General features: G+C 32.8%; 1 protein-coding gene across 1 annotated transcript; it reads left to right on the top strand.

Annotated features, from left to right (window-relative positions):
• The first annotated feature begins 680 nt into the window (after positions 1 to 680).
• LOC124367209 lies at positions 681 to 1,952 on the top strand. The gene is made up of 2 exons (XM_046823862.1): positions 681 to 921; positions 1,527 to 1,952. Exons 1-2 carry the CDS (start codon positions 693 to 695, stop codon positions 1,745 to 1,747), a joined length of 450 nt encoding a protein of 149 aa, XP_046679818.1. The 5' UTR covers positions 681 to 692; the 3' UTR covers positions 1,748 to 1,952.
• Positions 1,953 to 25,628: the final 23,676 nt, after the last annotated feature.

The following is a 25,628-nucleotide window of genomic DNA, read 5'->3' on the forward strand; positions in this document are numbered from 1 at the left end:
ATGGTTTGCTGTGGGTGTGCGAGCGGCGATGTAACCGGTTTCAAGGTGCAAAAAATATGAAATTACGTGCGAATTCACGGGTAACTGCTACCAAACATAAACCCTCATAACTTTTGGTTTGATTTATTTTTATTATATCCATTTTATAACCTAACATACAGGCCCGTAGCTAGGCTGGGGCAACCGGGGCATTGCCCCGGGGCCCCCGGCCAGGGGGGGCCCCCAAATGAAGGTGGAAAAAATTGAAAATGAAATTAAAGTTTATGTGAAATTTATTGATTACTGTAGGGTCGTAGGGATATTTCATCGAATCATCAAAATGTCTTTATAAAAAAATATTTAAATAGCTTTTCAATATAAAATAATGGACAGATATTGTTCTCACAGAGATTTCGTAACAAAAATAGACAGACTATCAATCAGCCTGTCAGTTGTTACGCAATTAAAGAAATGCAGTTTGCACTTTTAGTTCACCTTACTCCCCCATCCCCAACAGTAATAAACTCGTCCTGACGTCGACGTGACGTAGACGGCTCCGTCTGCCGACTGCCTCTGCCACAGCTGACAGACGACAGTGAGAGTGACTACGACTAGTGAGCTAGTGACAGACAGCCCGGATAAGGTTATGTTATGTTGATGGTAAACTAACACCAAAATCTGACGTTTTGGCGTTCGTCCGTTACTCGTTTGTTATGGTGTTAAAGTGTTATACAATTTGTATTCTTATTCTTGTATTTGTTAAAATGAAAAGAAGCTATCAAAGTGGGGCAAAGAAAAGGCAAGACAAGAAGAAAAGAGAAGAGGATGCTTCAAAGTGTTCTTCCACCCTATCTGCTTGGTTATGTCCTACTACTAGTACTACTACAACTAAAAGTACTAATGTCACATCTACATCTAGTACTGAAACTAGACCAATAATTGGTGAGTGGTTTGAATTTAGATACGGTATTTAGCCCTAATTAATTAGCTTGGCCAATAACTATATAATTAATATCTTAAAATTTAACTATGTTAAAATTAACTGTGTTAAAATTTAACTAGAGTTTGGATGTTTGATTGAGTTTAGACCACTGTGTCTGACTCAGACTGCAATCTATTCTAATCTAATAAGCAATGTTTGTTTGTGAATTTATCACTAGTCATATATAGGCTACATATTACCTACTATTGTGTAGTTGTCATTTAATTTTTTATGTGATTTTTATGATTTCTTTGGTTTTCTACTTTTTTCTGTGTAGGTATTTTATTTGTTTATACATGCACAGCAGCACAGCATGAATATCTATCATAGTAATTTTATATCTTTTTGTGATAATATGATGTAAAAAATGCACCACACTCGCTTGCACATTCATTATTTATGAGGCCATGTATCTACTCTTTTTATATTTTTTTTATATATTTTTTTATATATTTTTATATATTTTATATATTTTATTATATCTTTACAATGTTATTAAAATTGGCTTTAAATTATATGTTATATGTAACTTAATGTTATTTTGACTTGCTATTTTTTATTGCAGCCTCAGTCCCAGGAAATGAGATTGAAGAGGAAGTTACAGCTCAAGATAACGCTGAAGAAAGTATTGATGAAGAAGTAACATGCCTAGGGCTAGGTCATCAACAAGAAAATTGTGCCAAACCTCCAACAAGTCCTACGTCAAGCAGTGAACTGATCGGCGTAAATGATCAAGTAAGTAGACATGCCAAGTACAGAATACTTATATTATATTTTTCAACATAACAACATATGCTGTTTTATCGCCCTAAACATGGAATCCCTACGATAAAATATTCCATGGTTACATGGAAGTAAACAGTATTACTTCCATGTAAACATGGAATTACAGTAAGTCCCTATTGTTATGATCATGTTTGTAAGAAAAAAATACTAATGCATTGCAATCTACTTACAGGTGGAATGTAGCCGGACGAATAAAATTAATGAAACTTGTTTAAACACACGGAGAAACCCCATTTTCCCAGACCAGATCATCGATCCAGAGGTGAAAAAAACGAATTATTGAATTAGGACTAGGACCCTATCAACCAGTTGGCCCATTTCCATATGATGGAAAACAAGGTAGGTCCTTTTCAGACAATTATTTTACCCTGAAGTCAAAGTCTGGGCTCAAACTGAAAAGAACTTGGTTGTGCTATTCGTCCAAATTGGATTGTGTTTATTGCCAACCTTGCTGGTTGTTTTCCCCAGAAAGGACCTGTAGGAGGATGGGATTCAGGATTAAGGGACTGGAAACATTTGTCTGATCGCATAAAGACACATGAGAATTCACAGCACCATGCTGATTCCTGCTTGGTTTATGAGCAATGGCGACGTCATGGCTCAATAGATGATGCACTAGAAAAAGGTTTGAAGGAGGAGCGGAATTTTTGGAGGAAAAGTTTTGAAGAGGGTCTTAGATGTCTCCCTTATGTTGGCAACATGCAACCTTCCTTTTCGTGGAGACAGTTGGCATATCACTGATAGAAATAAAGGTAATTTTCTATCATTGATTGAATTGCTGTCAAAATATGACACTATCCTAGAAGATCTAATTACAAGGCCAAGTGGTACTGTTAATTATCTCAGTCCAACAATTCAGAATGAAATTATTTCTCTGATGGCTAGTGAAGTGCTTAGTGGAATTAAAGAAGAGCTTTTGAGTGCGCCTTTTTTTCTCCATAATTTACGACACAACACAAGATGTAAGTAAAGTAGATCAGCTAAGCGAAGATTTTCGCTATGTAAAGATTGACCATGACCAACTCAGAAAACCTTGTGAGTTGAGAATTTGTGAAACGTTTACATCTTTCACAGCAGTTACTGACCAAACCGCTTCGGGGCTAGAAGACGTCATCATAAAATCAATTTCAGAAAAAGGCCTTGACATAACAAAATGCAGAGGACAAGGATACGATGGTGCATCGGTCATGAGTGGTGTGTATAATGGAGTACAAAAGAGAATCCAAGAACTTGCACCCCATGCCTATTACATTCACTGTGCCAGCCATAATTTGAATCTGGTTCTTAAAGATGCCGTTGAATGCAATCGAGAAATAGCACAATTTTTTGAGACGGTGAAAAATATTTACAGTTTTTTTGGCCACAGCATTGTTCGGTGGCAAGAACTAAAAGTCGTTTCTGGTTGTACAGAGAATCCGAAGGCTCCTGTTCCTAAAGACAAGGTAACATTAAAGACTTTAAACCCTACACGTTGGGCAGGGAGATATGAAGCTGTGTACGCTTTAAAGGAAAGGTTCGGTGATGTAATGAAAGCCTTAAATAAAATAATTTTGACAAGCAAAAAGCCAATGGAAAGGAATGAAGCTGAGGGGCTCAAAAAAAAGTTAGAATCTTTTAGTTTTGTTTTGCTCTTGACTGTCCAGTGCAAAATATTAGGGGAAATAAACATTGCCTCAAAATCCTTGCAAACGGAATCTATTGATTTAATGACAGCGTACGATCTCCTAGGCAATGCTTTATTGAAAGTAACCGAACTTCGTTGGTCCTATGAAGAAGTCTGTAGTGAAGCAGAAGAAGTATGTTCAAAATGGGGGATTACGATTACCCATGAATTTATTGGCCAACGTGCAAGAAAGGTAAAAAAGCACTTTGATGAACTTTGTGAAGACCAAAGACTGACAGATCCTAAAAGCAATTTCAGAGTGACAATATTCTTCCCAATGGTTGATACTATAGTGTCACAAATTGACAACCGTTTTAAAGGCATGAAGCAAGTGATTGATGCCTATAAAATTGTTCACCCTTCTTTCCTGGCCTCATGTTCAGATGAAGAACTGCGTTGTGAAGCTGATAATTTTGTAAGCAGATTTTCAGATGATGTAACGCCATTGTTCAAAGCTCAGATTGTATCAGTAAGGAATGCTTTTCAATCCAAATTAAAGGATTTCAAAGAAGTAAAAGAAGTTGCAAATCTCCTACTCATTGAAAACAGTTCCCTAGCATCAACCTACCCGGATGTACTAACAGCATGCTTTATGTACCTCACAGTCCCTGTGACAGTAGCCAAAGCAGAGAGATCATTCTCAAAATTAAAAACTCATCAAAAACTACCTGCGAAGCTCCATGTCCCAACAACGTCTCACTGATTTGGCTCTTTTGTCTATTAAAAATTACAGAGCCCGAAAAATAGATTTTGACCGAATTATTGATGTTTTTGCTAGTGTCAAGTCAAGAAGAAAGTCTTTTTAGTAAGTTCAGTTGCATTCTCACTATCAAACTAGTTGGGCAATTTTAAACTTGAGAATGAGTGGGTATTACCACCATTGATCATATATAATTAATGGTATTACCAGTATTACCATAAACACCATAAATAAATATACAATTTATTGTGTATTCAAAGGTATTACATAATTAATGATATTACTTGTATGTTTATCTACTAAACTACATTGCTTGGATGTAGGCCTAAGAAGAGACTAAAAAGTTTTAAGACATCAGCACTTATGTCTTTATTTATTTATTATCTATTGTGAATAAAATTTGAAAAAAATAATTGTTTTTCATTTTCCTTTCAGCACTATAAATAGAATACCAATCACAATGGTAAGCTGAAAAAATAATGGCTCTAAAAACCAAACTAATGGCACCAGGGCCAGGAGTCATACAAATTTGCATATAAAAATCATTACCAGTTTATGACTTACCGTAGAAATTTGTAAACATAGTTTAAGCAAACAATTAACTATTATAGATTTAATAAGAAAAAAAGGTAATAATAATAATAATAATAGGATAATAATAAAAAAATGCACATAAATTCGAAGCCTAAAGATCCAATTACTGTATGCTTATATCTATTAATTAAAAAAAGTGCGAAATATATAACAAAGGGGGGCCCCGAATGGACTTTCTGCCCCGGGGCCTCCAAGGGCCTAGCTACGGGCCTGCTAACATACCTCTCGTGGTAATCAAATAAAGTTAAATAAAATCTCGATATACATTTATTACAACGGTTATTAATATTTTTTGGATATAGTTTTCTTAAATTTCAAATTTCTCTACTATAACATGGCGTGTGTGCATTATTAAACTAATATTTTGATAATTATCTTGTGATATGCTCAGTGCAATTAGGTTTCTAAAAGGCACATAAAAATTACTACAATATTTAAATATATATGCATTAGGATCTGAATTGTCTAAGGGAATTATAGATAACAAAGTAAATTAGCATCAAACTTGATTGTCGGAAAGCTGCAAACTTGCAGGTAGACGTTAGACTTGATTATCTCATCTGCTGTGGTTTATAAAAACTCCTTGTGTCAGTTCTTTGATTACTTTACAGTAAGGGAACTGGGCGGACTATCCTTGCTTTAAGGAGCAAGTCAATTAATGATACCTCTTCAGACGGTTTAATGTGTCTTGGCTAACAAATGCACAATCGCTGACACTTACATTATTAGGTTACGTAAGTACCTACATGTAAGGATTACATATAATTAACCTAAAAATATACTCTACATTACCTGATTATTTTAAATCAAAAGCAACGTAAACGGAAAGTAGAGTAGAAAAGTATTAAAAAATATAAAAGAGGATCTAAAGCTTCCACAATACCGATCCATATTGGACTACCGTATTAACACATAGAATACAGCTACACAGATTACCTAGCACCTTACATTACTTTTAGATTACCTGAGGATCTAGTCCTTTTAATAAATTTATATTGCTAGTTGAAAAGTTTCTCTACGTAAAAATGTACCAATAGGATACTGTATGTACCAGATTACCCAACTCCACACAGTACTGATAGATTACCTGAGGATCTAGTCCTTTTAATAAATTTATACTGCTAGTTGAGAAGTTTCTGTATGTAAACATGTACCATTAGGATACTGTATGTACCAGATTACCCAACTCCACACATTACTGCTAGAATAGCTGAGGATCTAGTCCTTTTAATAAATTTATATTGCTAGTTGAGAAGTTTCTGTATGTAAACATGTACCATTAGGATACTGTATGTACCAGATTACCCAACTCCACACATTACTGCTAGATTAGCTGAGGATCTAGTCCTTTTAATAAATTTATATTGCTAGTTCAGAAGTTTCTGTATGTAAACATGTACCATTAGGATACTGTATGTACCAGATTACCCAACTCCACACATTACTGCTAGATTAGCTGAGGATCTAGTCCTTTTAATAAATTTATATTGCTAGTTTAGAAGTTTCTGTATGTAAACATGTACCATTAGGATACTGTATGTACCAGATTACCCAACTCCACACATTACTGCTAGATTACCTGAGGATCTAGTCCTTTTAATAAATTTATATTGCTAGTTGAGAAGTTTCTCTACGTAAAAATGTACCAATAGGATACTACTGTATGTACCAGATTACCTAACTCCACACATTACTGCTAGATTAGCTGATGATCTAGTCCTTTTAATAAATTTATATTGTTAGTTTAGAAGTTTCTGTACGTAAACATGTACCATTAGGATGCTGTATGTATCAGGTTACACAAATTTACACATTACTGATAGATTAGCTGATGCTCTACTCCTTTTAATAAATTTATATTGCTAGTTGAGAAGTTGCTGTATGATAACATGAACAATTAGGAAGCTGTATGTACAAGGTTACCCAACTTTCCACATTACTGATAGATTAGCTGAGGATCTAGTCCTTTTAGTAAATTTCTATTGCTATTTTAGAAGTTTCTGTATGTAAAAACGTACCATTAGGATGTTATATGTACCAGGTTATCCAAATCTACACATAACTGCTATATTAGCTGTGGCCTGTGTTACAGTTAGTGAAGTTAACACACAACCTGACCTGTATGTGTCACAACGCTCAGGAATGATTTGTTCATTTTAACCCAGATTTCATTTGTATGCTAGTCTAGTTATTCATCTTAGGAAGAGATGAGAGTGTAGCTCTCGAAACATAGCATTAATTTTGTAGCACTAAATAAACGCAAATATTAGGATATAAATGTTTACTTTACATCATCGTTATTCCAAATACTGGTATCATATTAGCTAGTATGTAGTCGGCATAACTAAACTAAAATATCAGTTTTGTTATGAAAATCAACCGAGGCTTCCACACATTAAATTATATGAAAAACGTATAAATAAATAATAGCATACGCAGTTCACTTACAGAGTTTCAGCCCTATAGCTATTGATTCCTATGGAATTAGTTAATAAAATAGCATACTTGATTCCTTTATCTTTCGAGTCAATGAGAATAAACTTTTTTAAATCTTACAATTAAAACATATACACAAAAAATCACAATGTACTCATAATTACCATTTCTCGGTAATGGCGATTTAATTAAATTCACTTGATTAATTTTCATTTCAATACACGAGTAAAAGGTAGGATCTTCAACAGTTTGATGTTTTAGAATAATTTGAAAAGTTAGGATTTATCAAATAAGAGTTTGTTATAAATTCTTATAATGGAACCTGGATTTCAATTCTGTTTGCCTACTTAAATCTGCATCAAGGTAAATCCATGAGCATGGATCTTCTTACATTGTACTGTAGGAGTGAATATCAGTTGTTGTTTGGTACCTGTCCATTTCCCTTGTAGGTTAAGTAGGGCGGATACATATTGTTCATACACTGTCAGAATAACCAGCTGAGTGAAGGTGAGTTAAGAGTGTCGTCTACGATTGGCCGCGGTGCGGGGTAGTGTAGGATCCCGCCAATATCCTAAAAGTTTGACATTATTTTGGCTGGAGGAATTTGTTTTATCAGAGTACAAAGCACGACTGTGCGTTTTACTTATTGTGCTTTAATATATTTTATCCGGCCTACTCTAGAGCCTGTGATCAGACTGGTGTCACTCCAAGAAAGCAGAAAGAACGCATATTATTGTGTTATTGTGTTATTCATCTTACAATAGATTTTGTACTGTTCACTTTCATGGTTACGGGATCTATCTGAGAACCCTATATTACAAGTTAATAATAACAAAACATACGAAATACATGATCCACTTATATTATTTTGGTACATCCACTGTCAATTAGTTTTGGTACATTTAACTTCTAGGCTTACGGGTCCTATGTGAAAAATCCTGTGGGACTCCTTAATTATAGCAAAAAATATAAAATACATTACCAATGGATATTGTTGTATTAATCATATGTTGCATGTGTAGGAAAAGAATTGTAGCTAATATAATAATTATTACAATTTTTTTACTTTGAATAGTTTGGAAATGTAAAATGGTACATACTGAATATACGTTATCAGGTTTAGTAAACAAATCTAGAAATGCAGTTTCTGTTTACAGTGCTAAATAGCTAAGACAACCGCTGCACCAAACATAAACCACTTTGTAATACTACCGCCCTTGTTCAACATAGATTTACCGTGTAATACAGTTCATTACTTGAGGCGCAAATATTGTGCTTCGTGCCAGAGCCAACATGTAATTTAAACTGGGTGTCAAACCTAAGTAGTTATATTGTTTATCTGAGGCGTTTCCCTAATTAGATCTGAGTCAGTTCCAACAAACCGGGGGGTGGAAAGACTGATTAAACGCTTGATAATTGTTGTATCAAAAGGACCTGTGAATGGCAATATGTGTATGTGGAAACTGATGAGTTTAATCTAATAACTGGTTCATGTAATCGCGTATAGTTTCGTGCATCTTTTATTTCTAGTTTTTAAACTCAGAAAGTTTGCAATGAAGCTGTTATTGATAGCAATTTGTTTTAATACTAATAAAGGTGCTATTTATCTGGCATGTGGTAACCACCCCATGCAGGATAAATATAATGAATAATAAGGTGCATTTAATTTGTACCGTTAGTTCCATTCTATATATGCAACATTTCACAACCTAGTTAGCCAGTACAACTTAATATTATTTTTTATCCAATGTTCCGGAACTAAATTATCGACGGACTAACTACCTAATTGGCACGCGTATGAATATTTTATTGTAACCGGTAATTGTTACTGTAACGGTATTTTTGTTATTAGATTTTAGGCAAAATTCATACTTTTTCTCAAAAACTGTTCACACTACAACCTATAGAGTGGGTTTGTTTTATTTTTTAGGTAATTTTCCTTATAAATCCACCTTATTTGAGTTAAAAAATTAAGAACACAACATTTCAGAATCACTTAATTTCGCCAGGTGAACTGAAAACAAAGCAGAATTTTTCGCCAGCCATTACTCAGTAATGGAGCGTTTCCGGACCTACCTTTATATAACGTTTTTCTTAATTTTAGCTCTAAAATCACGTCTTAAAATATTTTACCCTATTTCTGACTCCCCCTGTATAATAATAATACCGACATGTACAGTATTCCCCGGTGTGCTGAAAAGACTTAAAACATCTTGAGTAACTCTATCGTGGCGGTGGTAGCGCTCAATCACTGCCGATAAGTAGAGAGTGCGGCTGAAGGCATCTAATTGAACGTCAGTAACACAGACAGTCCGGGATAAGCCAATCTTAACAATGTTTCCAATTACCGCTAAATACTAGTAACCAATATATAATACTAGTGTACTAAGATTAGTAATAATAGTACTAAGGCCATAAAAGACAATGTTCAGAAAACTTTTAAAAGACAATTTTGATTTATTTACTAATAACATGTCGTTTGCTACAGAAGATGTAGTCTATGCTGAAATATGCTGTATAAGCAGCTGCTGCACCCAACGTCAGCTGCCTGTTCTGTTAAACCATCAGACCGTAAAGCTGTATCATGTTATGTTGTTAGGTCTTGTGATACATGTCATCTTCTCTAAACAATAGTTGGCTAGCAACAACACTGTCTACTGGTACCATGTTGTTTGTCACAGACGATGAAGTCTATGCTGAAATATGCTGAATAAGCAGCAGCTGCGCCCAACGTTAGCTGGATGTTATGTTAAACCATCAGACCGTAAAGCTGTATCATGCTATGAGGTTAGGTCTTGTGATACATGTCATCTTCTCTAAACAATAGTTGGCTAGCAACAACACTGTGTACTGGTACCATGATGTTTGTCGCAGACGATGTAGTCTATGCTGAAATATGCTGAATAAGCAGCAGCTGCGCCCAACGTCAGCTGGATGTTATGTTAAACCATCAGACCGTAAAGCTGTATCATGTTATGTTGTTAGGTCTTGTGATACATGTCATCTTCTATAAACAATACTTGGCTAGCAACAACACTGTCTACTGGTACCATGTTGTTTGTCACAGACGATGAAGTCTATGCTGAAATATGCTGAATAAGCAGCAGCTGCGCCCAACGTTAGCTGGATGTTATGTTAAACCATCAGACCGTAAAGCTGTATCATGCTATGAGGTTAGGTCTTGTGATACATGTCATCTTCTCTAAACAATAGTTGGCTAGCAACAACACTGTGTACTGGTACCATGATGTTTGTCGCAGACGATGTAGTCTATGCTGAAATATGCTGAATAAGCAGCAGCTGCGCCCAACGTCAGCTGGATGTTATGTTAAACCATCAGACCGTAAAGCTGTATCATGCTATGAGGTTAGGTCTTGTGATACATGTCATCTTCTCTAAACAATAGTTGGCTAGCAACAACACTGTGTACTGGTACCATGATGTTTGTCGCAGACGATGTAGTCTATGCTGAAATATGCTGAATAAGCAGCAGTTGCGCCCAACGTCAGCTGCCGGTTCTGTTAAACCATCAGACCGTAAAGCTGTATCATGTTATGTTGTTAGGTCTTGTGATACATGTCATCTTCTATAAACAATACTTGGCTAGCAACAACACTGTGTACTGGTACCATGATGTTTGTCTCACACGAGTAGTCTATGCTGAAATATGCTGAATAAGTAACAGCTGCGCCCAACGTCAGCTGCCTGTTATGTTAAACCATCAGACCGTAAAGCTGTATCATGTTATGTGGTTAACTGTTGTGATACATGTCATCTTCTCTAAACAATAGTTGGCTAGCAACAACACTGTGTACTGGTACCATGATGTTTGTTACAGACGATGTAGTCTATGCTGAAATATGCTGAATAAGCAGCAGCTGCGCCCAACGTCAGCTGGATGTTATGTTAAACCATCAGACCGTAAAGCTGTATCATGTTATGTGGTTAACTGTTGTGATACATGTCATCTTCTCTAAACAATAGTTGGCTAGCAACAACACTGTCTACTGGTACCATGTTGTTTGTCACAGACGATTTAGTCTATGCTGAATAAGCAACAGCTGCGCCCAACGTCAGGCACACATGGAAATGGCTAAACCATAAACAAAAAACCATGTTTTAAGTGTTGTGCAAAGAGAAGCTAAATTTGTAACTCAGTTTCATCCTGGATTACACAGAGTAAATGAAATTGTGAGGCCCGTCTACAAATTACTAGAGCGATCTCTAGAAACAAAGGCATTTTTAATAGACCTACTAGAATTATTTTCAAAAAAGGCCAACAAACTTTTAAAAAATCTATCAGTTAATACAAAATATAATAAAAATAACGACCTCAAACAAAATTTTCAAACCCAAATGTCATCCATACAATAAACCACGCTGTGGAATATGCAACTTAATGCAATCTACAAACTTTTATAAAAGCTGTATTAACCTGAAAAATTTCGATTGCAGAAAGCATTATATGTAACATACAAAATGTATTCTATAAATTATCCTGTCAAACATTGCCCTAAAGTTTTACATTGTAGAAGAAACATCTACATCACTTAGGCTGAGGATGAACAAGCATTATGCTGATGTTCGATATCAAAATTTACTTAGACCAGTGTCACAAAATTCTGCGCAATACAATCAAACATTTCAAAATTATTTTCTCTCAAATGCTTATCAAGACGTTTCAAAATTATGACAGTAAAGAATACAAATATTATTGCTACGTATATATGAACAAGCAAATATACTGGGCCTTAAATCAAAATAACCAGTTACATTAAATCTGAGACATAGTTAATGTAAATTATTTATTCAAACAACATCTCCGTGTGTAGGAAAAGTTACATGTTTTATTTTACTTGTTTTGATACTATATGTTTATAACCTTCATTTTTATATTTGTTTATATTTTATTTATAGAAGCTTTTGATAATGTAAATGTATATATACATATATGATCCTAATTTTCCTGATTTTCTTCCGAAAACCACTAATATTAATGACAAACAAATAAAAGCCATAAAATCTTTACGAAAAAACAAAAACATAATTATTATTCCCGCAGATAAAGGAAATAAAACGGTAATAATGAATACAGTTGATTATGTGTCAGAAATAAACAAACGATTAAGTGATGAAGATACATATAAGAAACTGGACAAAAACTTAACAGAACAGTTCTATTCCGACATTTCAAAATATTTAAATGAAAATTGTGAAAATGAAAATCTGTCCAAAAGTTCAATAGATTTAATGATACCACAACATCCAAGTACACCAGTCTTTTATATTCTTCCCAAATTACACAAGAAAATTATGCCACCACCAGGACGTACGATAGTATCTTCTTCTTCATCACCTACAGAAAGAGTTTCTGCATATGTGGATCACCAGCTACAGGACTTTGTCCAAAATCTACCATCATTCATAAAAAATTCTGATGACTTTTTAGATAAACTTAAAAATGTACCTCAACCTCTTCCTAACGATGTGATATTGGTCACTGTTGATGTCACTTCTTTATACACAAATATAGAACACGATGAAGGAATTGAAGCTGTAACATACTATCTTAATCAAAGACAAAGTGACACAAAACCTAGTACTTCATTTATTACAAAATTAATCCATTTTGTGCTTACAATGAATTGCTTCCGTTTTCAGGATACATTTTATTTACAACAAAAAGGCACAGCCATGGGAACTCGTATGGCTCCGTCATATGCCAATCTTTTCATGGGAAAACTAGAAAACAGATTTTCTTAACAGTCAAAATTACAAGCCTATATTTTGGAAACGTTTTATTGATGACATTTTCTTTATTTGGACACATGGGAAGAATAATTTAACCAACTTTTTAGAACATTTAAACAATTTTAGCAAATTAAAATTCACATTTGAGACGTCTTCAACATCAGTCAAATTTTTAGATATGGAAGTATTTATTGAAAATGGACATTTAAAAAGTAAAATATTAACGTAAAACAAACGAATAATTTGGAGTATTTAAACTACGACAGCTGTCATCCAGTCCATATCAAGAGGAATATACCAAAAAGTTTAGCATGCAGAGCTCAAAAATTATGTAGTAATACAGATGACTTGGAAAAATACATTGACGATATTATGAACGCATTCTTAAGAAGAAGTTATCCACGAAAATTACTTAAAGATAAACTTAATGTAAAAAAGAAAACACTAAATTCTAAATTTGAAAACAGTGATCCAAAATTAATAGTTCAATACCATCCAGGGCTTCACAAAATTAATAATATTCTTAAAATAGCATATAAAACCTTACAAAATTCTAGTTCAACTAATGATATTTTTAAAACAACTCCTAGAATAATCTTTAAAAGACCTCCTATTCTTAAAGATATATTGGTCAAACCTAAATTACCAATGACAAACACCAATGAAAAATCAATACCAAAACAAAAAGGATCACATCCGTGTAATAAACCAAGATGTTTGATTTGTAAAATGATACCAAATTCTTTAAAATTCACTAGTAGCAAAACACGCAAGACATATCCTATCATCGGCAACTTGTCTTGTGAATCTAAAAATGTGATTTACCAAATTCAATGTAAAAAATGTCCAGCAGATTATATTGGCTCAACAACAAATACCTTGAGGACAAGAATGACAGGACACTGATTTGATTATAAACACCAAGATTTAAAGAAAACTGTCGTGACTCATGGTATAAATCACAATGAAACTTTTGAAAATACATATTCAGTCAAAACCTATTCGGCAAGTACATACAAATTCAAAACCCAATTTACCTCAGAACATTAGAACAAGCACACCAATTGATTTTAAAGAGCAAAATTCCACATGGACTCAACATCAAATAACTTAGCTAAAAACGTCTAAATTTGAAATCAACATATGGAACAATTGTTTAGTTCATGTCATCTGTATTTATTATTATTACTTATTCACTGTTTATTTACTTTCATTTGTACTGTTTTCTTTTATATTTTTATATTTTTATAAAATTTTTGCACCTGAAGACGGTTTTCACCGAAATATAGTGCCAATGTTTTAAAAACACTTTGTTTTAATTGTAAAGTAATTTAATACAAATAATATATATACCAGAATAAAGCGTTAACCAGCCACCATTAGATGCAAGCGGTTTTGAGTATAGTCAACTGTAACTAAGCAAATCAACTCCAGGGCTTCCAAACTCCCTCAACTACTCTGTAGACTCAATATCTAATATATTGTCAGGAACTGTATTAGAAGTTGCGCTCGCTGTATTAAAGTTGGTAAATTTATATTTACCCTTCTATTTTAATCTCTCAGAACTTGATAAAAAGGCAATTATTGTTAAAATGAACAAGTTTTTTTTATTATTGTACAAAGTATTGAATCTTTAACAAGCCAAATTCAGTAAATAATTTTTCTGTATTTATATAAAAGCTTTACTAATATTGATTTAATTTAACCCTAATATGAATTTTTGTTTTTAAGGTATAATAATTCTTGTTTAAAAATACATAAATATAAAGAGTTAAATTGAAAAAAACATTAATAGAAAAAACTCAATACTATATTTTATTTCGTCCTCTGAATTCTTAAAAAAATTATATACCCCTATAAGTGATCATGCAGGATTTTAGTTGTTTTATTAAAGATATTTACAATTCGTAGTCACTCTTATTAAGTCTATTATTAAATAAATTTGAATTCTAATCAGGCAGTTAAAAGATCTCAATTACGACAATTATTTGCTGAGTCTTAGTTAACCCTATAAATCATGTGGCTGGAAAAATTTAATTTATGTCTATTCGTCTTCCTGCAAGATATCCCTAAACCAGGCTGACGTGTACACTTGAAATTTGGCACATTTAGCTTAGCGTTAGCAAACACTTTTTACATTAGTCTTTAAGGTTACTATGGATTCGACCTGAAAATCGTAAAAAGAATGCATAGCTAAACAAACTTAATATAATTTATTGCATTTTAAGATGTGACATGGTAACACATGTAGCCATACTATCCATAACATGTCAAGAAATATTTCCCCTGAAATTATTACATTTTAGTAGGAAAATTCATGCCTACATTAAACAGTTATTTCTACAATGATGCATTTTCACACAATGCAATTTTCTGAACGGCATCCAAGCCTGTCACTGTAATGTAAAACTTTATTTTCTCTAATATTGTTTCCCTATTAGTCTGCAGGATATTTCAAGAATGAAATAATCTTTACATGACCAATTTAGTTTTTAAACCTTTTTAAGAATAGTAAGGTGTCAAGTTTTCTAAAGTATCAATAGAAGTAATTATTTTAGTAACGAAAATGTAAAAATGAGTATAATGCAATGCTGTGCTCTGTAGTGATCTATCTCAACAGTAGGATTATTGTATTTTATTCTAGGAATATTTGACAGTCTGAGACACTACGGCGCTCTCTGAGGAATTGTTGAAGCGTTTAACCTGACTCTGTCTTGCATGTAGTTGTTAACCTGACTTCAGCTCCCACTTGTGGAAAGTTTAGTTAAGATAATCAGCAGACATTTCCGTAAAACTTTCCTTGCATTACCAGATACCAACTTTCCTCAAATTGGTAGGTGAAGTTTTAACTGGAGTTATTCTTAATTTCCATCCTCTATCATTATTATTATTATAAGCTACTTCACGGCACAAAAGGTCGGTCGTCACAATATGTTGAAGTATAAATAATTTATAAACTGCAACCAAAAAATACTTTAATACCATAAAAGGTTGTTCCAAAGGTTTAATAAACATGCTATACTCTACACCAAGGCTGAATATCTCTCGCAGCAAAGAAGACATGGAGGAGTTGTGCCTTATGAAGAACTAGGATCGTGTAGTAACTCACTTAAGATATATGGCAAACATTCTATTGACTGAAATCTACATTTCGCAACACATATGAGAGCGTGGATACATTGAGTTAAAAACCAGAACTAGTGAGGGAAATGATTACGATCCTATTATTATACGATCTCAAATATACTACGAGAGAGGCCCCAATATTCAGACGATTGTAATTGTTTTGAGCTCTTAGATTTTAGATTATTCAATATTGCTTTCTTGGGTTATATGCTTTCTACAAATGTGTAGGACATGTGGTCCATGTTCTAAGGGGGTTATATGCTCTCTATAAATGTTTAGGACACGAGGTCCATGTTCTAGGTGGGTTATATGCTCTCTACAAATGTGTAGGACATGTGGTTCATGTTCTAGGTGGGTTATATGCTCTCTACAAATGTGTAGGACATGTGGTTCATGTTCTAGGTGGTGATATACTCTGTACAAATGTGTAGGACATGTGGTCTATGTTCTAGGTGGGTTACTAATAACGTCTTTCTCACTCGTGACAGTAGTGAAAATACAACGGACAGCAATTGAATGAGTAAAATAGTTCATAAATCATTCCATAAATAATTATATTTATGAACAAATAAGTAAAAGCGTTTTATTTTTGTAAATTATATAAAATATGTTTCATAATATATCGATCTTTTATTGTTAGTTGTTTATTTTTGGGTTACTACTGAAACATAAATAACCGTACAAGTCAAATGCAATTCAAATAATTTGAAGAGTATTTTCAGAACAATTACTTTCATTAGTTTAAATTATTTTATGAGTCTAAACCAATCAACCCAGATGAAAGTATTTAATAATATTCCAGTACTCGTTCTAATTACGAAGCACTTATAAAACTATGTCCCACACTTAAAACTGAACTAATGAAGGCTAAATGCTGTACCATAATGTACTGTACTGTACAGTAATATTTATAACTCTGTCAAGTTATTATAAGATTCAACTTAATTGTTTAGATTAATTTCGTTTGTATTTCTGTTATCAATCTGATGCTTGAAAGCTGGGCTGACTTGCACTAAGGACCAATCGGGTGAATCAGGTCATTTCTTCCCAATGGCCGAGACAGTTTAATATACCCTACAATCCGAAACCACGTGACCTGATCAGTGCATAGCGTCCTTTCGCTGCCCAGGTCCAATCGCTCAAGATGTGACCACGTGTGCAGGCTCTCACTCGCTCCTATCAGTCTCTGGATCGCCTCCCGCCTTGTTGTAAACTCTTTGTGACTAATGTAGGGAACTATCCTTTAAATACCAGGTGTAGACGTTAACTCGAGAGCCTCCATGATCCTTAAAAAACCCGTTAGATATTGCGTAGTTCGTTTTGCCCCATGGACTGTTGTGGACGTCCTTGTAACCACTTGTCCTCCCCTGAACACTTGTGACTGTTGTTGTGAATTGTATTTCCAATGTTATCTGTGACTCAAAGTGCCTATGAAAAATAATAGTTGAAAATGGACCTTACCATTCGGATATAATAATGTGACTAGTTATTCATGAATACTCTAGCTTTACATAGGATCCATTGTTTCGATTTTATTTCTCACTCTCGAACTATTCTATAATATACTATGCCAAATTTTACTATTATATATATATATATATATATATATATCCTTATATATAACTAACTTATATATATATATATACTTCTATATATATATATATATATACTTATGTATATATATATATATATATAAAAGTTAGTTATATATAAGGATTTGAAAGAAGCAATGAAACACAGAAATGAATTACATTTGAACCGAGTTCCTTAAATGAAATAAGATCATCTCTAACGGAAGAGCAGCTCAGATCGGAAGCTTCACAGTCAAGAGGCTGCTTCGGTGGCAAGTTTGGACTTTTAATAATCAACCTTTTAAAGCGACAGAGTGGTTTATTATTAAAGTTACTTAATATCTGTTACAGTTTAAAGAAAAAACTTTTCTCCTTTGAGATATTATTAAAGCATAAATTTCCTTAAATAACTCACTGTCGCACACGTACACATGACCGTAACATATGTAAACAGGAACCTTTGGCATAAGCCATGCTATGTAAACCCCTATTTTTTTTGTAGCTGTTCAAATATCTCTATTTATTTGATACAAACTAACCTTTTTTTTATTCATTAAAATAAGTACACTGTTACTTAAAATAATAAATTGGAAGTTAAAATATAAAGCAATAATATTGAAAAGTTTTACCTTTACGTTTTCATATGTTGAAAGTAAAGATATGTTAATGCTGGTTACAAGTGAATAGACTCGCAGTAGAAAATAAGTAAAACACTATATTAGATACAGTGTACTTATCCCGGTTCCTGCTGAAGTTACTCTGCTACTATCCCGGTTCCTGCTGAATCTACTCTGCTCCTATCCCGGTTCCTGCAGATGTTACTCTGCTTCTTCCTATCCTGTCTTCTGTCCGACTCCGGTCTTAATGATGTTTACTGTTCTAGTTTTATTCACACCGCTACTATTGAGCTATTATATTAAGTAAGTTTTATTTTCATATATTACTACAAATTTTCAATGTATTTTCATTTATGTAACAAAGACTAAGCTGTATTGTGGTATGGCAAGTCCTTGGTCAGGGAGTAGCTGTGGGTCTCTTTTGACTGATCTCTGAATAGAAAGATCAGGTGTAGCAACTTTATTCTCAACCTTCCTCACAATCTAACTCCATAGAGAAAAGTCCAAAATAATATTTAGTGTCTTAAAAATACAAAAATGTTGCCATTTTTGTAGTTTATTAAGCGAAGTGATATTATGGAATTATAAAAATTATAAACATAATTTCACTAAAATAGAATATTACATGATACATATTTATAAATTGTCTAGTGTATAGTTACTTTTATATTATTCTTGTAATATATCTTGTAACAGTTTTGCATCAGCGATGTAACACAGGCCTAGCTGCTTCCATACATAAGTAAACGTACTGCCATCGTCATTACATCAGCAACTGAAGTTTTCTATGTGTTCAGGGCTCACAATAGTTTTGCATCAGCGACGTAACACAGGCCTAGCTGCTTAGAGCATTTTTGTCTCGAAATCTAACATAGTATCAGTAAAATGTCTACCACAGCAAACTCAGCCATTTCTCTGTAAAGCTCGTAGTACTATAATGATTAGGTGCACTAACTGGGTCTGTAGCCTGGCAAGTATCAGGAGCCGGCTGTGCTAGAGGCCATCATGAATGTTTCACCTTCAGAACAATGCTAATTCTCATGCAAGTGTAGGCGATGTCTCATTTTAAATATATAAGTATACGCATCCAATCACATTACTATTTTAGATTTTTATAGTTTGTTTGAAAATAATCTCTAACCGATCGTACCTCCTAGCTTAATTAAGCAAAATTAATATGAACAAATTACAATAGCACTAAATAAAGTTTGGACACATTTTAATTATATATTGAAATTGTGACTTCTTCCATAAAGCTGCGATAAAAAATTTGCATGAGCTTTAATTGTTTTAGGTTTAAAATGTTGTCACACTGCAGCCGACTCTAATGTAAGGACGAGAAAAGCAAACAGAATGCACTGAGTAGTACGCGGTGCCATATAGATTACAGTAGGCATGTGTATAATAAAGCTCGTCATTAAATAAAAAACCTTAATGATAAACGTAGGAAGGAAAAATGTTGATGCTGTTTTCATTTTGCTTCCAAGATTAAACTTTATATTCTACGAATTCTTACGATAAAGTTGATATTGCTAAGAATACTTAAAGCCTATGGATATTTGACTATGTGCCTGTATTGATTATTAGAAACAGAACTTTCGTTTAATTTCTTGCCTTAGTATGTCAATTACAATGTTGGTTATTATATTTCTTTGGTTTATAGTTTCTTTATCTACAACGTACATTGGTTGATATTTAATGCCTTAGAGTATCATAAATTTCCTGTTAGTATCATATAATCTTAGACGCCATACTATTAAACGACCCACTGAAAGAGAACCTCTTTTAATGGCTGTAATAAAACGCGCATGAGGTCACATGCAATATATACCCTCACAGCGAGTTCGGTTATGGTCAACTCATTGTTTATAGTAAATTCAGTCAACTGACAACTATTGCTCTATTTATGTTTTATTGGTTTCTTATTTAAATTACAGTAGAAACAATCAGTTTTCACTCAAAAATAATTATTTTAATGAAACGATTATTTTGATATGTAGCTTGATAATACAAACGACAAGTAGACTGAAGCTTAATTCAAAAGTGTAGTATCATTAAATATCTATAGCTTCATTATATTGGTTTAGGGAAATGCATTCTGAACTATTGAGTTTAAAATAAAAAAAAAAATTATTGTTTAGTCAATGAAAAATGTTTAAATAAAGAGCACAAATTACGGCAGTGATGCCATAATTACAGAGTTTATCATGAAAGGTAGTTTTTGTAATTAAAAACTTTGTCCAGTTTCTTATTTATCAGTATTTGTCTTATACATTTTCAAAGTAAATGAAAGAGCCAACTCTTAAATACTGGATTTAACGACTACCACTTTAAATAGTTCCTACAACCTTTTTAAAGGTGCACGTACTTTTTAGCGGAGTGCATTTACACAGTTTTTGTTATAAATACATGAAGATTAACAATTTTTAGAATTGAGTAGAATAATCAGGTACTATACACGTAAAATTCTTTACTCTTTATTTCTTCCAACAGTCGACGATATTAATGTTAGAATAATATTTTCAAAATATTATGTATAGAATACATTATTTCATTTCTCAAAAACTCTAAAATAGCAATGAAATACACGCAACTAACTGTATTGATTTCCTTATTTCATTGTTATGATGTACATATTAAGTTGAATATTTTAAACTTGATGATACTTGGTGATGTACAATGTATCGTACACTAATGAAATGGTGTACACATACAACCATAAAATAACTGCTTATTTTAGTTTTTTATTGATAGAGTAGCTAAAATTACTCCAAAACTAATATTAAATATTATCATAAAATAGTAAATTAATATTATTATCATATTATACCTGTGGAATTTCCTTCAGTCATATATGTTTGGTTCATTTTTATTCTATTATAATTATCTCCGATGCCATTAGCTTTACACTTTTAGGTAAATCTGGGAACCAGTATTGAATATTCGGTATTGACGTGAACGAAATCGTTGAATGTTCGTGAGGTAAGTAAAACTGTATCTAGTATATTCAGATATATTATAATGAAACTACAAAGCTTCATACTGGATGTGAAATTTAGTATCGAGGGAGTTATTAACAATTTTAAACACGCTTGGACATATTCCCTTAAATTAATATGTAATATGATCAATTAATACATTAAAGTTTCTGAAAAAGAATAACCCTGTATAGGGAAACGGGAATTTCTTAGTCTCAGAGTTATAATAGTTTCTTCGTTTTCTATTGCCGCTTTTATGACAAAATAAAGTAGGATATTTTTTGTCGTCCAAATTATTTTGTTGATTCTCATTAGAGCCTACTGTCTTATCTGAGTTATTGGCTCTATACAATATTTTGATTACAAGCTGGCCCCGAGGTGACATAGGATACCAAAACAGCAGTAATAATGTTTTTTTTTGTGGAACTGTAATTTCTTTATTTGGAAATAAATAAAGTTTTGAATTGAATTTTTGAATTGATTTCCCATATTTCGAAATCGCTTCCGTGTTTCAGGCCAAGTATTACTCGTATAACTCACAATTATATATGAAGTGTATGTGGAGTTTAAGTAAAAATACATTTAACTGTGCCTCATTGATTGCCCGAGGTATGTGTGGTCAGACCTGGAATGATAATAGATATTAACGTGATATTCTAGCAGTGAGGGCATATTCTGTCAAACCAAACAAAATAAATGGCTTAATTACATTGAGAAATTTAATTGAAAGAAACGCTGAAAGAGTCGCTTTATACATATATGTACGTCTATTCTTCAAAAACATAAACAATGAAATATTAAAATTGGTTTCCACCAAAAAAACACGTCTCATAATTACTTATAAAATATATTTAAAAAATGTCTAATCGGAGTAGTAGGTCGATTTAATACTTACTCTCGAAATAGATGTATAAATTAATAAAAATTTGTACACATGTTGGGATACTTACTTGTATTATTAGTTGTTTCAAGGAAATATTATAATTTTGTAATATTATGTAAAAGCTTAATAACTATATAACTTAAGTAAAGAAACTGTCAGTCATCCTCTACATTACTTTAGTGTCACATCCAGAGTCTGAACTTCACATGACCGTTGTTACTACTACGATGTAAATGTTAAAATGTTAGCTAACACAAATATAATACCTCCATATATGGATTAGATATAGTTTCACCGACAAACTAAGAAGGTAGTGATAAAACATGTTTTATTTATCAATCCCTATACAAAGATAACGACTGCATTATACCGCTCAATATGCTACAAAACACCGCTTGAGTTTACCTGAGCTGAGCACTGGGGCTAAAATATTGTGTCAAAATTAATTGTTGTAACATAGGCTACTTGACAGTAGTCAGCAGCTGTTTAATGTTGCAACCTTGTGTTACTCTGCAACTGGCTGTTACTCAAAGGTGCCACTTCACATAGTACTTAATTATTTCTGTTATGTTTCTGGAAGAATTATTTATTTATACAATATAGGGTGGGAGAAGTTAAACCCAATAATACAATAGACAGAATAGAAGTGTGAAACATCAAGTAATGAGTATTACAAATATATAATTAAATGTATTTAATCCACCAACGCACCATATTAACCAGTAACGCTGACAGTCGGAGATAATGTAATTGTTATTTCAGGTGTTTGCCTTGGAACTGTTGGCGATAAGCATAAACTTGCTGCGAGAAGTTAGAAAATAAGTGAAAATGTTTGAATTAATAAAAATCTCCAGATTTATTACGATTATTCATGACTTTAACGACTATTCACCCCTAATAGAACAACATTAAGGTTTTACGATCATAATACATTTATAACTGCAACTATTGTATTGCACTTCGTAATATTTAGGAAAATATTAACGTTTTTAAATTATATGAATACAATGCACTTATTGTAACAGAAATTACTAGTTTCAGTATGTTAAGTTTACAGCCCACCCAGTAATGTTTCTTTATACTTTGTTATGAATTGTACAAATATAACTCATGTTATCCTTTTATTAATTAGTTATTGTGTAAGGCTAAATGTTTATTTATGGCAACAGTTCCAAGTACATTGTACGTGATACCTATTTAAATCTGATGTTTCTGAAGAAAAATATATTAAATAATTTTTTATTGCAAGTTTCCTTTCTATGTATTGCTGTAATAATTTTGTTGTATTAATTTTTGTAAGGAGAACCGATCCCCTTTTAATCCTTATTCTGCCCGTCCTCATGGGCCACTGGCCTGTGTGAGGATCTTATCAAACACGCTATGGGGTTGAGTCGATATAGTTCAAGGTCATTGGTAATGATAAAAATTGCAACGATCACATACAGGATTTGACCCTGCGCTTTTTTTAACTCAGACTCGAAGTTCACAGTACAGACCGCTTGGCCATCGGTACTCCCATAATCATATATACTTTACTAAAATTTAAACCAGTATAAAGTTTTAAAGATGTAACTATTACTATGGTAGTACAGTAATAAATGATAATGTACACAACCTCTGCTCAGGGGAGGTGGGGCTGGGAGATTAGCGGTTTAAATTATCAAGGTCATGGCAAGTCGTGTCGATTGTAATACTTTATAATCTCATTAGGACACGAAATTTCCATCTGGCCAATACATGGGCTTTGTCATCAACATAAACCAAATATGAAGTATTACCATTGAATACAACGATAAAGGAAAGTTTTACGAAGTCAGAGAGCCTACAAACTAACGACAGAATCTGCCTGTATCCTCAGCTGTTATTGTGAGGGGCCACCCACCAGCACGTCATACATTCCTACGGGGAGAGTGGTTAATATTTAAATATAATCCTTAGTTAAAGAAGTAGAGAATACAATGAGCGAAAGAAGTCGAAACGTTGTACAATATTTCAATTGATATATATTTTGTGAACTTAAACTCAATTTTTGCCAACCACAAGAATATTATTCCGGCGACTAAGAACAGAAAAGTAAACTAAAGGTCAAATATGTAAATGTCTCAGTATAAATGTTAACCGCGCCTTACAGTTTACAGTTGGGCTCTCTTTTGTTCCTCAACCCACCATTATTTGCCTTGTTTCAGCGGCTTTAGGTAAGTAATAATTCTCAACGTAGAAAGTGTTTTGATGTTTGCTTATATTGGAGTTACCGTGATAAGTTATATGCGTTAATAATTCCATTATTTTTGTATTTTTATTTAGCACCATGTCAGTTGACCGTTTGGTAAAAAGCTCCTTTTACATTCATCAGACATGATAGATTTAGGCAAACAATGTAATGTTCACTATGCACTGCATATTAGTCAAGCAAAACATTTTATTTATTACACATATTCGTATTCTAATATAGGATTCAAAAGGCAGTATACCCTTCATAAAACAGCTAACTTTATATATTTGAGGCGATGTTTTTAGATTAACATAAGCATCAACGTAGCATTTTTATATCTCTGTAGTTTTCTATATAGATATAAATATTAAGCTTTCCTGACTATTTAAGATTTTACTTCAAACATCTGTAACATTTTGGTAAGAGCTTAAAGAGCAAAATTCAAGAATGTATGCAATATGTGTTGGAAAGCTCAACGGTAGATACAACTACTTGAATAAAGTAGTCACAGAATGCACAAAACATTAAACCTGGAATGTAGGTTTTAACAATTAAATGGAACATAGTATTTTTATATCTCTGTAGTTTTCTATATAGATATAAATATTAAGCTTTCCTGACTATTTAAGATTTTACTTCAAACATCTGTAACATTTTGGTAAGAGCTTAAAGAGCAAAATTCAAGAATGTATGCAATATGTGTTGGAAAGCTCAACGGTAGATACAACTACTTGAATAAAGTAGTCACAGAATGCACAAAACATTAAACCTGGAATGTAGGTTTTAACAATTAAATGGAACATAGTATTTTTATATCTCTGTAGTTTTCTATATAGATATAAATATTAAGCTTTCCTGACTATTTAAGATTTTTACTTCAAACATCTGTAACATTTTGGTAAGAGCTTAAAGAGCAAAATTCAAGAATGTATGCAATATGTGTTTTGGAAAAGCTCAACGGTAGATACAACTACTTGAATAAAGTAGTCACAGAATGCACAAAAACATTAAACCTGGAATGTAGGTTTTAACAATTAAATGGAACATAGTATTTTTATATCTCTGTAGTTTTCTATATAGATATAAATATTAAGCTTTCCTGACTATTTAAGATTTTACTTCAAACATCTGTAACATTTTGGTAAGAGCTTAAAGAGCAAAATTCAAGAATGTATGCAATATGTGTTGGAAAGCTCAACGGTAGATACAACTACTTGAATAAAGTAGTCACAGAATGCACAAAAACATTAAACCTGGAATGTAGGTTTTAACAATTAAATGGAACATAGTATTTTTATATCTCTGTAGTTTTCTATATAGATATAAATATTAAGCTTTCCTGACTATTTA

The sequence above is a fragment of the Homalodisca vitripennis genome, chromosome 8 (genome assembly GCF_021130785.1).
Source record: "Homalodisca vitripennis isolate AUS2020 chromosome 8, UT_GWSS_2.1, whole genome shotgun sequence".
NCBI classification, from domain to species: domain Eukaryota; kingdom Metazoa; phylum Arthropoda; class Insecta; order Hemiptera; family Cicadellidae; genus Homalodisca; species Homalodisca vitripennis.